The following is a 16,413-nucleotide window of genomic DNA, read 5'->3' as shown; positions in this document are numbered from 1 at the left end:
AAGGCCTCCGGAGCGTGCAAAGAGTTGGTAAGCTTTTGTCTTTCAGATGCCGGAATGCAGTGTGAAGACCTCCGGAGCGCACGAAGAGTAGGTAAGCCTTTGTCTTTCAGATGCCGGAATGCAGCGCGAGGCGTTGGTGACAGCCGATGGACCAGGTAAGTGAAGAGCTGTCACTGAAGCCCGTAATGCTAACCTGTTCTTTCTTGTCTTTATAAGTGTTGCTGAAGACTGGATTCAGGATGGTAAGCCTTTTTCCTTAGGCCCAGAATCAGATGCAGAAGACACGATGAGCGTTCTGCTGCAGAGGATGCAGAATAACGCAAAGCAAGATTCATCCATCGGGTGTGGTTTAAATAGCCTCCTGTAGTGCTTAGGTGTCTCCTTCCACAGCCACGCCTAGGTAAGAAAAGAGTTCCTGCTTTCCAGAAGAGTTCCAGTGTTCTGAATCTAGGGAGTGGCTCCTGCCCCACCCAACAGGAAAAGTAGTTCCAAACAGAAGAGGATCAGAGGCTCAACTGGCAGGCAAGTAAGCAGCATGGTCTGCTGGAGGTAAGTCCACCCAAGCATTATGAGCCCGGCGCTTCCAGCGCTGGGACTGGGCATATTTATGAGCCTGGTGCCACTGGCGCCAGGACTGGGTCCAAAAGGTCCCAATTGGGACTGGTTGGCACTCGGAACCTGGGTTATGGATCTGCTTCCAAGGGAGTTGGGAAAACCCTGACCTTTTGGAAGCAGAGATCATGACAAAAGTTTGTGTTGACGCAATCTCTCGAGGACCATTTTCACGTGTTTCCGATGTTCAGTTTCAGATGAAGAATAAACGAGGATGTCGTCAATGTAAACAACAACACAAACATCTATGAGCTCTCTGAGGACATCGTTCATAAAATATTGAAAGGCGGCTGGGGCATTGCAAAGTCCAAAGGGCATGACCTGATATTCAAATAGCCCATACTTGGTGCGGAAGGCCGTCTTCCATTCATCGCCCTCTTTTACTCGTACCAAGTGGTAGGCTCCTCTAAGATCAAGCTTTGTATATATGCATGCTTTTCTGACTTGGTCCAGGAGTTCAGGGATCAAAGGTAACGGATATCTATTCTTAACGGTGATCTGGTTCAGGGCGCGATAATCTATACAAGTTCTAAGGTCCCCTTCTTTTTTTGGAACGAAGAACAAAGCTGAGGAAGCAGGGGACTTGGAAGGACGAATAAACCCATTCGCTAGGTATTGATCCAGGTATTGTCGGAGGTGAAGATTCTCAGGCTCGGTGAGGGCATAAATTCTACTACAAGGAGGAGTAGATCCAGGTATCAGGTCTATCTGGCAGTCATAAGACCTATGAGGAGGTAGAGAGTTAGCCTGATCCTTCCAGAAAACATCTTGGAATTCTAGGTATTCAGGAGGTAACTGGGGAGCCTCCGAGGAAATTGCTGCCAGTGCAACACCAGGTCGAGGGTGACAAGTAGAGACACATTCTGGAAACTGAACCGTTCTTGCTCGCCAATCGATCTGAGGATTGTGCTTCTCTAACCAAGGAATTCCTAGAATAATCTGGAACTGAGGGGCCTTGATCACATCGAACACGATCTTCTCATGGTGTCCATCTTGACTTACTAGCGTCACTTCTTGGGTGGTATGCGTTACTGGTCCGGAGGCTATCTCCGTACCATCCACCGTAGTAATGACGTCCTTTACAGCCTTTGGACAAAGAGTCAGATTCATCCTCAAAACCATTTCATGATCCACATAATTGCCGATGGCACCGCTGTCGACGTAAGCTTCAATCGCATGTAATCGATCCGGATGTTCAGGGCTAATGAGGACCATAGGTATCACGAAATGCGAGGTCACGGAACTGGTTTTAACGCTCGGCAAGAGGACCTCTATTCTTGTTGGGCGAGGTCGTTTCCCTGCTCAGAGTTTGTGACCCTGGTAACTGCAGCTCCTACTGCCTTCTTGGCTGGTTTCACCGGACAGTCTCGAAGAAAGTGCCCCGAGTTTCCGCAATAGAGGCATAATTGCAGCTGTTTTCTCCTTTCCCGCTCCTTTTGTGTTAGTGGTCCTTTCAGGCCCCCTATTTGCATGGGTTCCCCGGAGTCTACTCCTTTGGTAGGAGTTGGTGGTTTGGAAAATACTCGAGCATCAAACTTGGAACGATCGGCCTTCCTGTTCTGCAGTCTGTGGTCAATTTGAACGACTAAGTCAATATAGTCCGAACAGTCTTGCGGGGGATTCACTACTTGGGCTAACACATCTTTGAGCTCTCCACGTAGACCTCTATAAAACAGCGTAATCCTTTTGTCCTCAGGCCATCGAGTTTCCACTATCAGTCTGTTGAAAGACGCAATATAAGCCAAAAGGTCTTGATTACCCTGTCGCAATGAAAGGAGTTCATTGTCCAAGGCCTGCCCCTGTGAATGTCTTGCAAACAGTTTTTCCATACTGAGCTAAAAAGCTTGAAAATCATGGAGAACCGGATCATCTTGATTAACTAGAGGGATCGACCAGTCTGCCGCATTGCCACTAAGGTACGAAAGCACGAAAGCTACCTTAGCTTGATCAGTTGGAAAGGCTGCTGGCCGGCATAAGAAGTGCAACCGGCACTGATTAATAAATACTGCAAACCTCTTTGGGTCACCAGAAAATCGTTGGGCGGAGCCAGAGGTACATTCCCAGGTAGGTTGATCTGCACTGGGTTCGTAGAGGATGTTGAAGGAAGATTTGCCCCTGATGCGGGTAACAGAGTTTGTCCGGCTTGTGACTGTAGCAATTGTCTAGCGAGATTGTCTGTTCGCTCCTTGGAAATAATCAGTTCCCTTCTTAGAGCATTCGTTTCCTGACGGGCTGCATGCACTTCTGCTCTTAGTTCCCCAAGTAACTGGGCTAGCTGGTCGGTATCCGAGGTTTCCATAGCGCCTGGGTGGGAGTTTTGCGGTGGGCTTTGTGTTCTGTAACGCTCACCTGATTCCCGCAGAGGCGCCGGTCTTGACTGGGTGAATGCCGTATCTTCAAAGGTGATGTGTAACACACGGTTGGCTCTTTGGGCTGGACCTCTGTGCACTGTATGTCTGACTCGAAGAGTAAGATGTCTTAGGTAAGTGAACGCCAAGCTCTCCATCTGCCTCGGGGCAGGGTGCCGTAACCAGTTTCTTCACTGGATAAGGGTGCAGGCCTCTTGACCTCAGAGGACTGCTGTCCGTCGTTAACTGCACAAACTGTAAGTTCTGGGCACTTCAAATGTCTTAAAAGTCTTTTGTAATGATATCTCTTGTTTTGCAGGGTTCCGGCGATGGCGGATGGTGGGCTGATGAGAGTTGAGGATTGAACCCACGTGAGGAATAGAAGCGCCTGGAAGCACGTAAGTAAGCGCTTGTAGCCTGCTTCACGATGCTCACTAACTGTCCCTTTTATCTTGCAGGTATAAGTTCGGAGCTTTAGAGAAGCTGAAGGGTGCTGGAATACCCACTGGATTCGGCGTGGGAAGGAGTAATGGCACGTGAGTAATAAAGTTGCCCAATGTCTTTAAACGCACCTTCGTTTGTCTTTCAGATGCGGGATGCAGTGCCGAAGGCCTCCGGAGCGTGCGAAGAGCTGGTAAGCTTTTGTCTTTCAGATGCCGGAATGCAGTGCGAAGACCTCCGGAGCATGCAAAGAGTAGGTAAGCCTTTGTCTTTCAGATGCCGGAATGCAGCCCGAGGCGTTGGTGACAGCCGATGGACCAGGTAAGAGATGCGCTGCCACTGAAGACCGTAGTGCTAACCTGTTCTTTCTTTGTCTTTACAGGTGCTGCTGAAGACTGGATTCCAGGATGGTAAGCCTTTATTCCCTTAGGCCCAGGATCAGAAGCAGAAGACACGATGAGCATTCTGCTGCAGAGAATGCAGAATAACACAAAGCAAGATTCATCCATCGGGTGTGGTTTAAATAGACTCCTGTAGTGCTTAGGTGTCTCCTTCCACAGCCACGCCTAGGTAATAAAAGAGTTCCTGCTTTCCAGAAGAGTTCCAGTGTTCCGAACCTAGGGAGTGGCTCCTGCCCCACCCAACAGGAAAAGTAGTCCCAAACAGAAGAGGATCAGGGGTTCAACTGGCAGGTAAGTAAGCAGCTTGGTCTGCTGCAGGTAAGTCCACCCAAGCATTATGAGCCCGGCGCTTCCAGCGCTGGGACTGGGCATCTTTATGAGCCTGGTGCCACTGGCGCCAGGACAGGGTCCAAAACGTCCCAATTGGGACTGGCTGGCACTCGGAACCGGGGTTATGGGTCTGCTTCCAAGGGAGTCGGGCAAGTCCTGATCTTTTGGAAGCAGAGATCATGACAATTGGACTCAATGGGAATGGGGAGGTCGGATGCACGGCACCATTCATGAATGGGGCCGGTGCATCCGTCGAGTTCTGCGAGCGGATGCCGTTCCACCCGCCAGGTCCAACCTGGCGGGCTGAATGGCACCCGCTTGCCGAACTCGTAGTTTGCCTGTCCGGTAACAACCGTACCAGCAAGCTTACCAGTAACTTTGTTACCAGACCGGCAACCTTGTAATGAGTCCCGGTGTCTTGTACGCAACCTTTCTTTGATGAGAACTATTCTTGTAACACTTTGGGAAAGTCAGCTACTACTTCGTAAACCATTACCCACAACGTTCCCCCTCTCAATAAGAGACACGCAACCTCTCCGGTAATAATTTTGCAACAATGGGAAAATAAGCGTGTGATACGATTCCTTTTGTTATAAAAGACTTCCTACGACTGCGAACAACTTCACTCGCTTCAACTTATACCCAAGGGTGAATTCAACTGGTTACAGGTACCAGCAGGGAGTTTCATGTGATTTGGAGTACGGAGCTTCACTCACTGGCTCCAAAGTCACAATGGTTGCAGCCTGCTTCCACTTGCTGACTTTCTTTCTTCTGCTACTACTGATAGCGGCTCTCTTGGGCCCCACACCCTGCAGCACGGGTGTCTCAGATCCGGCATCGACAATGGAGAGTCTTCTTTTATCCAGCTTCCCTCGGCTTGCTTCTGCACACTGGCCTCGGGTAAACCCACAGCTTCAGCTCTGCATTCACAGCAATTAGGCGCACCTGGAAAGACTGCCAGCTTCTCCCAGTCTCTTTCAGTGCAGCCACAGCCAAACAGAGTTTGTGAGCACAGGACCAACTCAGAGCATAGAGGTGAAATCTGCTCCTCCTTCGCTCCAGCGTCCCTTCTGTGATCACATTTCCTCAAGAACTGGCAGCCTCATGCTCTGCTTCATCTTCTGCTACTGCTACCGACCTTCCAGCTCCTGCTCCAGCTTCTTTCTGCTGCTCCTTCCTTCTGGAGCCTTTCATGCCCCTCAGGTGGGTTAATTGGCTTCAGGTGCAGGCCCTTAAAATTAATTGCCTGACCCTGCAAAAGGTTATTAGGCCTGGCTGCCTGTTCTTCACATCTACATGCCTCTTCAGACGTCTTCTTCATCACAGTCCCTGAGGGATTCTGGGACATATAGTCCATTTTAAGGAAGTGTGTTTTTTTTTACCTTCCTTGGTTGGCAAAAGGCCATCAGAAGGACCAGGTTATGGGGAAAATTAAAAAAGGGGTTCCTCCCAGTCTTCCTGGTCTGATTTTCCCCCGCCCAGCTCCATATGATCCTCCCACAGTACACCATCCCCATGGTCGGGATCAGCGAACGCCTGCCTTTCCTTGGCCACATGAGAATGGTCTCAGGCCAGGTTCCTGGAAAGAATTCCATTGGATTCTCTAAACTACCTTCTTGAGGCAAAGAAAGTTTTCCTCAAGTTACAATTCTAATGAATACACATAGTAAGAAATCAATTACTCAATTCCTTTAAGGTGTGCTGTAGCATATAGATCAACAAATGTCTATCTCTTTAAACAACATAAAGCTGATAAACAGCCTTGAGTTGCAAACCAGGAATACATTACATTGAACAAAAAATAACTCAGTCTTGAATTGCAGAAAAGCAATACATCAGCCTGCACATGTTTCACTAAACCTATGTCACATGTACCATACGTGCAAGCTTCTTCAGGGCTCAATTAATGAAGAATCTCCTTCATGTAATATGGAAGAAAAAGACAAAAAAAACAGAAATGACAAATCAGTCAAATGTAATGTGCTAACTTTTAATTAACATTTTGTGCAATAGATCCCAGTTATGAGATCTATTTTTTTGCAAAGTAGAAATTAACTTTTTAGAATTCCCATTTTACCTAAATGTGTTTGTGCCAGGTAATCTAGTGTCATCTAATTCATTAGGAATTATCGCTTGTGAAAGACTTCCCAAATGACAAAATATGATTGATTTCTTAATAGTTTGAGAAGATCTAATATAGCCTCAATATATACAAAAATAAGAAGGTGATTTGGACTTTTCATAAATTAAAATTATAATCAGGCCTTAGGTTTAATAATAAAAAAGTGTAACAAAACAGAAGAAACACTCTAAAGCAAAAATTCTACTACTCCCTCTGATTTTGCACTCACTGTCAATGCAAATTGTATTTCCATACAACAGATAATACAATATTTAGGTGCTGCTTAGATTAAATACAGCTCAGGTAGGAGACAGTGAAAACTCTCTTGTAAACAAATACAAATATTTAATGTGTTTGAGGTTGTATACACTTGTGGTAGCAGTTTAATGAAGGATTATTTTTCTTTGAAGAACCGAATATCTAATTATAATTTGTTGGCCCGTTTTGTCACCTAAACTTCATTAAATAGTTGTACAAAGTTCAAGCCGTAATCGGCGTGGACATGAGTTTTCCTGATCATCAGATCTAGGCACCATGCTTCCAGAATGCATGATGTTTGTGTAGTTGCTATACCGTGCTAGAGGTAAGCTTGACCATGCATGGTCAAATTCAGCTGCCATGATGGTGGCAGAAGTTAATAGAAATTCATTGCATTTTGTGTAAACTGAGTTTTTGGAATCATGGTTCATATTGGCCATATATGTTACTTTGAGGGAGATATTCAAAAGGAGGTACCACCATTTTTCAATTGGCAGTTAACATGTTTATAGTATGTGCCATTGTAAAAATATTATTTCGAGGGGATTGGGTCCTCCGACGTATTCCATATCTATGACATGTAATCACCACAGCTGTGCTGCTTCGGAAACTTTTTTCGGCGTCTGCGTCCTGCGTCGATGACGTCGATGCGCCGTCGTCGAGGACCTCCTCCGACGTCCGACGTCATCCGATGTGATAAGTAGGACGCATGACGCCCGTAGCCTCAGTTCTGTTTTTTCCGCGAACGTGTTGCTTCGTGATTCTCGGTTCACGCCTCGACTCTTTAGAGTTCTGTTCTTCTCGGTTCTTCGAACCTGTTCGTTTTGTGAAAATCCTTCGTGTGAAGATATCTTCTACTTCGTCTTCGACCCCGCGTCCGGGTTTCAAGAAGTGCGGGTCCAAGATGGCTGTGACGGACTCGCACAACGCCTGCCTCTGGTGCCTCGGGGAGGCCCACGACACGGATGACTGTATCGACTGCCAGTCGCTCACATCCAAAGCCTTACGCGAACGTAAGAAGAAGTTGTCGGTAGGTCGGGTGTCCAAGCCCAGGAAGTCAGTCTGCGGGGCTTTCGACGGATGATTCGAAGGGTGACTCTCCGCGTCATCGTCGGAAGTCTCGTGGGTCTCCTTCTAGGAGTCGGTCTCGCCACTCCTCAGCCTCTTCGAGGCATTCTCGGAAGCGCCGACACCGGTCGTCTTCCAGGTCCTCTTCGGAGGACTCTGCCCGGCACGTCGCTTACCCCACCAGCCGTGCGACGCCGGAGGAATGGGCTTCCTTCGGGAAGAAAATGCTGGCGATTCTTGAGTCGCAGGGTACTATACCGTCCGCGCCCCCGAGTGGGGTCGGTGGTGAGAGGTCGAGAGACACCGCTCGCAAGAGTGGTCGGCACGAGTCACGGGAGAGGTCCCGTTCGGACAAGGAGACTCTTTCTCGACGTACCCGTTCCAGGTCCCGGTCCTCGACGCGTTTGAGACCGCATGCACCTGTGAGGTCTTCGAGGAAGACATCGACGTCTGAGGCGTCGACAGGCTTTCTCGAGGCTCCGGCTCCGAGGAAGTCGTCGAAGCCGTCGACGCTCAGGTCGTCGAGGGACACGCTCGGGGCTCCGGCTTCAAAGGCTGTGTCGACGCCGCCGTTGCTGGAGGCGCTGCATCTGACTTCGACGCCGATTTCCTCGACGCCGATCCTCTCGGCACCGATGCCGGTTCTCTCGACGCCAGCGCCGATTCGCTCGACGCCATCAACGCCTTTCATGTCGGAGGTACCCCGTGGCACGGGAGAACCTCCTTGGAAGGCTCTGGTTAAGAGCAAGCACTCTCGGGTGCCTTCTTTTCGCCACCTGGACTATATTTCAGAGGCGGATGAGGATTCTGATGGCCTGGTTCCTAGTCAGGTTCCAGATGAAATTGTCTCGGGCCATAGTCAGTTTGACGATTTGAGACAGTCACTGCATGATACCAGTGGACTGGACACCTCTCCGGAGGTGGAGTTTTGTAGGCCTGAGCCTGGCTCTCATGCCGATTCCTCGTACCCGCGCCTTATGGCTAGGGTTTCTGAGTACTTGGGATGATCTGCTCCCCCAGGGGAGTTTGTGCAGGATGATCTGACGGACATCCTTGATGTTGGTCCCCCAACTGATCCGGTACTGCCGTTCCATATGGCTTTACAGAGAAGGGTGGCGGCGGCTTGGACTGCTCCGGAGAGTCTCCCGGCGGTGGGCAGATCCTTGTCGCGAAAATACCGTCCAGCCAGTAGCGACCCCTGCTACTTGACCAGGCACCCTACTCCGGAGAGTTTGGTGGTGCAGGCGGCCACGGCCCCGGCAGAGCAGGTGTCGTACCCTACCATCCCTCCTGATATGGACGACAAACGTTTTGATGGCTGTGCGAAGAAAGTGTTTTCTTCTGGTGGTATGGCGCTTCAGGCGGCCAACTCCAATTGTGCCTTGTCTCGTTTCACACACACTCTGTGGAACTGTGTTGCGTTAGCGGCTGAACATATTCCCGAAGGGGACGAACGGGATGGTTTCCTTGCTATGGTCCAGGATGGTAAGGATGCCATGTGTGAGTCCGTTCAGTCGGATTTGGACTTAGCTGAATGCGTCAGTAGGTCCATGGCGGCGAGCACCGTGATACGCAGGTTTGCGTGGTTGCGGAAGTCGGGGTTTGCTCCTGATGTGCAGTCTCGGCTCCTCAACATGCCCTTTGACGGTGAACACCTTTTTGGCAGCAAGGCTGACGAGAGCCTTGAGAAGTTGCAAACTGCAGCGAAGTCGTTGGGCGCTGCAGTTCGCCAACCTCTGCCTTTTCGTCCTAGGGGACAGCAGTGGAGGGGTGGTTCCTTTCGTTATTACTCGTCCTTCAGTAAAGCGAGAGGAGCTGGCAGTCAAAGAGGCCAACGCAGGGGTACCAGAGGTGGACGACAGGGTACCCGTGGTGCCAAGGCCGCTCGGGCAGTTGCCTCTTTGCCCTCAGGTAACGCCGCGGCCGCTCCCACTCAGTCATGAGGCCATGTCCCATGGTTCGCCGGTTGTGGGAAGGCTGGCGCAGCATCTTGTAGAGTGTCAAGCCATTACTTCAGATGTGTGGGTTCTGGAGATCATAACCCACCGCTACTGTCTTCCCTTTCGGCACAGGCCTCGCGACAATCCACCGGGGAACCTCTCTTTGCAGAGTCCGGATCCGCCCCTTGCGCAGGAAATTCAAGCCCTGCTGGAGAAAGGCGCCATAGAACTGGTGCCTGTAGCGGAGAGGAACATGGGATGGTATTCCCCTTATTTTTTGATTTCGAAGAAAGACGGGGGATTGAGACCCATCATGGACTTGCGCGGTTTGAACAAACTCCTCAGGAAGGACAAGTTCAAGATGGTTACTCTCTCTCAAGTCCTCCAGGCCCTTCAGCTTCAGGACTGGTTGGTGTCACTCAACCTCAAGGATGCTTACTTCCATGTGCCGATCCATCCCAAGCACAAGAAGTACCTGAGGTTCGCGGTTGGCGACTCGCACTTTCAGTTTCGGGTCCTGCCGTTCGGATTGACCTCCGCCCCGAGGGTTTTCACCAAGCTCATGGTGGTGGTGGCAGCGCATCTCAGGCAAGGGGGGATTCACGTCTACCCCTACCTGGACGATTGGTTGATCAGGGGGAGCTCTCCCGAGCAAGTCCTGGATCATCTGTCCGTCACTTGCCACTCCCTTCACAGGCTGGGCTTCTCCCTCAATTTAAAGAAGTCCCATTTGACGACAACACAGCGGCTCCAGTACATCGGAGCAGTGCTCGACACTTCCCTGGGGCAGTGTTTTCCTCCCCAGGTGAGGGCTCTTCACATTCAGCAGATGGTGCACAAGTTTCAGCATGCCCAGACGCTCCCAGCGTTCGCGTTCTTGAGGCTGCTCGGCCTCATGGCATCCTGCATTCTTCTGGTGCCAGAGGCTCGCCTGCGGATGAGATCTTTGCAGTGGGCGCTCAAGACGCAATGGTCGCAGTCCTCCGGCAGGATGTCCGACCCGGTTCAGGTGCCGCCCTCGGTCGCCCGGGACCTTCTGTGGTGGGCCGTCGAAGGCAACTTGATGAAGGGGGCTCCTTTTTGGCTTCCCTGGCCGGAGGTGACGATCGTGACGGATGTATCCCTCACGGGTTGGGGAGCTCATGCCAACGGGCTGACAGTCAGTGGTCGTTGGTCTCCGTCGGAGTCCAGACTCCATATCAATCTGTTGGAGCTGAGGGCCGTCAGGCTAGCCCTGAAGGCTTTTCTGCCGACTGTGCGAGGAAAGAGTGTCCTGATCCTGACGGACAACACCTCAACTAAAAGGGGGGGGCAGGGTCACTTCCTCTGTGCAGGGAGGCGATGCAGCTCGAGTTCTGGGCCACCCAGCAAGAAGTTTCGATCTCGGCAGTTCATCTGGCCGGAGACGAAAACGTGATGGCAGACGCTCTGAGCAGGCAGAGCACGATCTCTCACGAGTGGGAGTTGGCTCAGGAGATTCTCCTGGAGATCTTTGCCCTTTGGGGGACCCCTCAAGTGGATCTCTTCGCCTCCAGTGTCAACCGGAAGTGCGAAAGGTTTTGCTCGCGGGAATTTCCTCCAAAAGGAGCCCTGGGAGACGCGTTCGTGGTGGAGTGGTCGTTCCCGCTGCTGTACGCGTTTCCTCCAGTCCCCGTCCTCCCGCAAGTGTTGCGGAGGTTACCGAAGTTCGGTTCCCGGATGGTCCTCATTGCTCCGGCGTGGGCTCGGAGGACGTGGTACCCGGACCTTCTTGACTTGTCCATCTGCCCTCCGCGTCGTCTTCCCTACCGAGACGATCTGCTCTCACGGAAGGGGGGTCAGGTTCTCCATCCAGAGGTCAGATCCCTCAACCTTCACGCTTGGCTTCTGAAAGGTTGAGGTATATGGATTGGGACCTCCCTGAAGACGTGATGGAGGTGTTGCTTTCGGCCCGAAGGCCAGCAACAAAGTCTCTGTACCGTTGCCGTTGGCGTAAGTTCTGCGACTGGTGCCGAGTTCAGAATGTGGATCCTTTTGCATGTGACATCCCCATGGTTCTGTCCTTTTTACTTTCTTTGGCCCACAGGGGCTTGCAAGTGGGTACCATTAAAGGTTACCTGGCGGCGCTGTCCATCTTTAAGCGCTCGTCTGAAGAGTGTTCTTACTTTAAAATCCCTTTAATTTCACAGTTTCTGAAAGGGCTCACTAATGTGTTCCCTCCGTCACCTTTCCTGGTGCCCGGTTGGGATTTAAACCTTGTTCTTAAGTTTCTTATGGGTGCTCCGTTTGAGCCTTTACATTCTTGCCCTTTGAGGCTGTTAACTCTGAAAACTGTGTTTTTAGTTGCGGTTACTTCCGCTCGCAGAGTGAGTGAGTTACAGGCACTTTCAGTTAAGCCACCCTTCACTGTATTTCACAAGGACAGGGTTGTCCTTAGAGTTCGTCCTTCTTTTCTTCCGAAGGTAGTGACGGAATTTCATTTGGCCCAGAAGGTTGTTCTTCCGGCATTCTATCCTCCTCCGCATCCTGGTAAGGAAGAGGAGAGGCTCCATAGGCTTGATCCTAGGAGAGCTTTAAGCTTTTATGTTTCACGCATGTCCCGGGTCAGAGTGGACGATCAACTCTTTATTGGTTACGCTGGAAAGCGTTTAGGGTAAGCTGTGACGAAACAGACTTCGTCTCGCTGGATTATTTTGTCCATCTCGGAGTGCTACCGCTTGGCGGGTAAGGACCCACCGGCTGGCTTGCGGGCCCATTCTACCAAGGGTATGGCTGCATCTACTGCCCTGCAGAGGGGTGTTCCTATTCGAAACATCTGTGATGCAGCCACCTGGGCTTCAGTACATACATTTGTACGTCACTTTTCCCTTGATTCCATCCGAGCACAGGATCTGGCCTTTGGCAAGGCGGTCCTTTGCTCTGCTATTTGATTGGCTATTCTAAATTTTGATTCTAAATTCTTTCCCTCCTCCTTGCTCTGGTACTGCTTTGGGAGTCTGTCATAGATATGGAATACGTCGGAGGACCCAATCCCCTCGAAGAACAAGTTACTTTCTTACCTGGTAACGTTCTTTCGATGGGATGGTCCGACGACGTATTCCATATCGCTCCCGCCCTGCCTCCCCCGCTGCAGAATTTCTTTTGCGATTGCAGCTTACGTTCCGCAAGGCTTTGTGTCTCACTGGCAGTTGACTAATGTCACACGTTCTGGGGGAAAAAACTACAACTGAGGCTACGGGAGTCGTGCGTCCTACTTATCACATCAGATGACGTCGGACGTCGGAGGAGGTCCTTGACGACGGCGCATCAACGTCATCGACGCAGGACGCAGACGCCGAAAAAAGTTTCCGAAGCAGCACAGCTGTGGTGATTACATGTCATAGATATGGAATACGTCGTCGGACCATCCCATCGAAAGAACGTTAACAGGTAAGAAAGTAACTTGTTCATTCAGTCAATATTGATTAATTTGATACATTGTTTTACGTTTAACTGACCAGTTCCAATGTTCTATTATGACCAGTTCAATGTACCAAACCGGTTACAATGGAGCATTGGAATTGGTCATTTAGGAGGACCATGGCGATAGGTGGTGAAACAGAGACTCAAATGGGATATGGACTTCGGGAGTACTAATTTGTTGTAAGATGTTTGCCTTGTTACACTTTCCTTTGTGTTGCAAAAAATAAACAAAAAGGGAAGTGTTTCATAGGAAGCCTTCGAGGTATGCCATCAAGTTACAAATAAAAAGTGTTAATAATTAATACTGTTTCAATATATTGCATACCATATCCTTTTTGTGTCACCTTGTGCTAGATGGACATGTGCATTGCTTTGAAATTTGCCCAGAGTATATTTTCTTCATTGTTTGGCCTGAAGTTATTTATTTCCATATGTTCAGATGTATTCATGCCTCATGATATTTGTATTATGTCTCCACAGAACCAAGGAAAATTGCAGCTTGCTCACACAGTTGTTATCGACTCTATATACAGCATAGTGAAAAACAGCACAAACAGCAGTTTTCGAAGACAATGTTTCAATCATTTTCAGGTATCTACAAGTTCTATTAATTGCATTTCTTTTCAGATCTGTTATAGGTCAGTTCTAGTATCAGGACACTTTACATAATCAGTGGAATTAGGACAACCCATCCTACAAACTGATATAGATATTCACGGCAGGCAACGTGCCTTTATCATAGAGTGATGTTGCGACTCTGTTTTACCACACTCTTTGTTGGTGCCTGTTGTTGCTTAGGCGGTCACTGGCATTCTTGAATAGTGTAATGCAACCCTCCTGGCTCAGCCTAAATATTTTGTCAAGAGACTTCAACTTCAAATCCTTCAAAATTATGCAGACCGCCTAGTTAGTGGTTCGCCAAAACATGTGCACATCTCCGCTATTTTGGGCCAGCTTCACTGGCTTCCTATCACAATTAGGGTTACATTTAAAGCCCTCTGTCTGACCCATTGAGTCCTGCATTAAAATTGTGCTTTCTTTCTTCAAGAGAAGATTGTTCCTTATTCTCCAACTAGAAACCGCCACTCTACAAACCTTGACCTCCTGGTTGTGCCCTGGTTTAAAAAGAAGTCTGTTGGGGGGCAAAGCCTTTTCATTTTCTGCCCTCTCCCTCTGGAATACCCTCTCTCCTGGAAGACTTTTCTTTTTCCCAGTTAAACTTCTCCTTTTCCCTTAGTCCTATCCAAATGTTTCCCTGTAAGTGTCAGGATACCTTCAGGTGGCAGAGCTCTCTGCAAGTAAATAATAACATAACAAAAAGTTACATTGCACATTCTAAGTCAAAATGGAAAAACACTTTCCCCTATAACTTTTGAACCTACGGATGGATCGTCATGTACAATTTTTCTGATTGAACATGCCAAATTAGTCAATAATCCATGCACTCAATTAAAGGTTTTAAGCCATTTAGAAAAAAGGCATTTTCTCACTTTGCGATAGAAACGAGAATTTAGCAATGTTTTTGATATGCAAACAAAGCTTGTAATGTTTACTATTACTACCAAGCAGAATTATACAAATAAGCGGAAAACTCGTAATGTTTAAAGTCATTTTAGAACACATAGGATCTCTGTACAAAGAAAACCACATAGCTTCCTATTGCAGAGTAGAAGAACTCTCATAGTTAATATGTGTAATGTGAATTGTTACAAACTATCACAAGCATATGAATACGCAGAACACTCATAGTGTGTAATATTGCAAGCATGCATAAGCATACGAACATTTATGAAGTTTAATATTGCGAACATAAAAGGGCAAAAACATCATCAGAACCCACATGTGTAATATAATGCATGTTAATAAGCAGAGCAATTGTAACAAGCTTACAAACAAGCAGAAGCACAAGAATAAGCAAAACATATTTTCTAATGTTATATGGGAACATACGGAGGTTACCAAAAAAAGGTACAGGTATGGGAAGTGCATAGTGGGGCGTGAGTTATGGGTGCTAAGGTTGCCGTTATTGTTTCATTTCTATGTTTTTTAGATTTTGTGCAACAACCATAATGTTTCCACAAAGGTTCCTCTCGGAATGTGCATGTTTTTTAAAGCAAAACCATAACTACAACGTCTTTGCAAATAAAGTTGTCTGACTGAATTTCATTGTTTTTTTATAACTGAAGGGGTCTCGTGATGTTACTGAACTGATCGTCACTTATTAAAATTCACTCTTTATATAAGCTTAACTTAACAATAAAGTCCCTTTAACAAAGTTGTTTGCCTTAATTGTCATGTTTTTTAAAGTATACTTAACCGTAGCTTCCCTTTGACATTTTATTTTATTGAATTTGAAAACTTTTTTTAACAAAAATGTTGTTTCATAATTTTCCTGCACTGCATGTAACTTATTTAAATGTCCTCTTTTGACATATGTAACTTAACCGTAAGAGGACTGTGACAAGGGTAGGGGACACAGGGATAAATAAGGACTGGATGGTGAATGCTGGGGCAATGAGATGCCGTGGGGTGTATGGGGGATGCCAGCTTAGGGGTAATGAAGCAAAACGAAGAGGTGATGGCTGGAAGGTTTAGAATTCATCTTAAACCTGTGGTATTTGCTTTGGGCAATTCTCCAGGCCAACGTTCTTCACCTGCCAAGTTATTACAGAAAGGTGAATGACCATATGCAAATCAGACTAAGCCCCTCCTCCAAAGGGGCAGCCCAACCCAAACTGCTAGGTCCCATCCCTTCTGCACGAGACCACAAACAACCCCATACATGTTTCAGTCTCATTGGGCATCATCAGTGAGGTGTTGCTTGGGTCTCCAGGCCCAGCAGGCACAGGACCAATGTCTGGGCATACCCGTCCCCCACGGGGTGACAAAGCAAAACAAAGAGGTGATAGCTGGATGGTTTAGAATTCATCTTAAACATCTGGCAATTGCACTCTGCAACCCTCCAGGCCAACACTCTTCACCTGCCAAGCCATTACAGAACGTAAAAGACTATATGCAAATCAAACTTGGTCCAACCTCTAATGAGGTAGTCCAGCTCGATCATATAGGTCACATCCCTTCTGCACGAGACCACAAGCAGCCCCAACCATGTTTCAGCCTCATTGGGCGTCATCAGTGTAGGGGTAATGAGACACTGAGAAAAAGAAGACATCCCAGGGTTAATGTAATGAGGGACTATGGTGATGAGGAGCTATGCTATGGTAAGGGTAATGATGGACTGAGATGTGGAGGGATGACATGGTGGTGTAATGAGGGACTGTGCTGAGCAGCTGGGATGCAGGGATATTGAGGTATTGTGACACGGGTGTGCGATGCAGTGATAATGAGGGACTATAACAATGGTGCAGGAGCAGTGTTGTTTTTTTTTAACTCTTTATTACGGAAGGTCAATACAGATTGAACTCATTGCACACTGCATACATCGGTACATA

The 16,413-nt window shown here is 48.3% G+C and overlaps 1 protein-coding gene across 2 annotated transcripts in view; it reads left to right on the top strand.

The window, feature by feature from the left end:
* The window catches only part of TOP6BL (TOP6B like initiator of meiotic double strand breaks), a 1,011,792-nt gene that overhangs the window by 639,433 nt on the left and 355,946 nt on the right, over positions 1-16,413 (top strand). For both annotated transcript variants that reach the window (XM_069643061.1, XM_069643062.1), the window contains one exon: positions 13,442-13,552. In XM_069643061.1, coding sequence (XP_069499162.1) covers positions 13,442-13,552 — 111 coding nt within the window. The remainder of the gene's footprint in view (positions 1-13,441; positions 13,553-16,413) is intronic.

This window comes from Ambystoma mexicanum, chromosome 2p (genome assembly GCF_040938575.1).
Source record: "Ambystoma mexicanum isolate Mex_15411 chromosome 2p, UKY_AmexF1_1, whole genome shotgun sequence".
Classification (NCBI taxonomy): domain Eukaryota; kingdom Metazoa; phylum Chordata; class Amphibia; order Caudata; family Ambystomatidae; genus Ambystoma; species Ambystoma mexicanum.
This window is presented reverse-complemented; position numbering and strand designations above follow the sequence as displayed.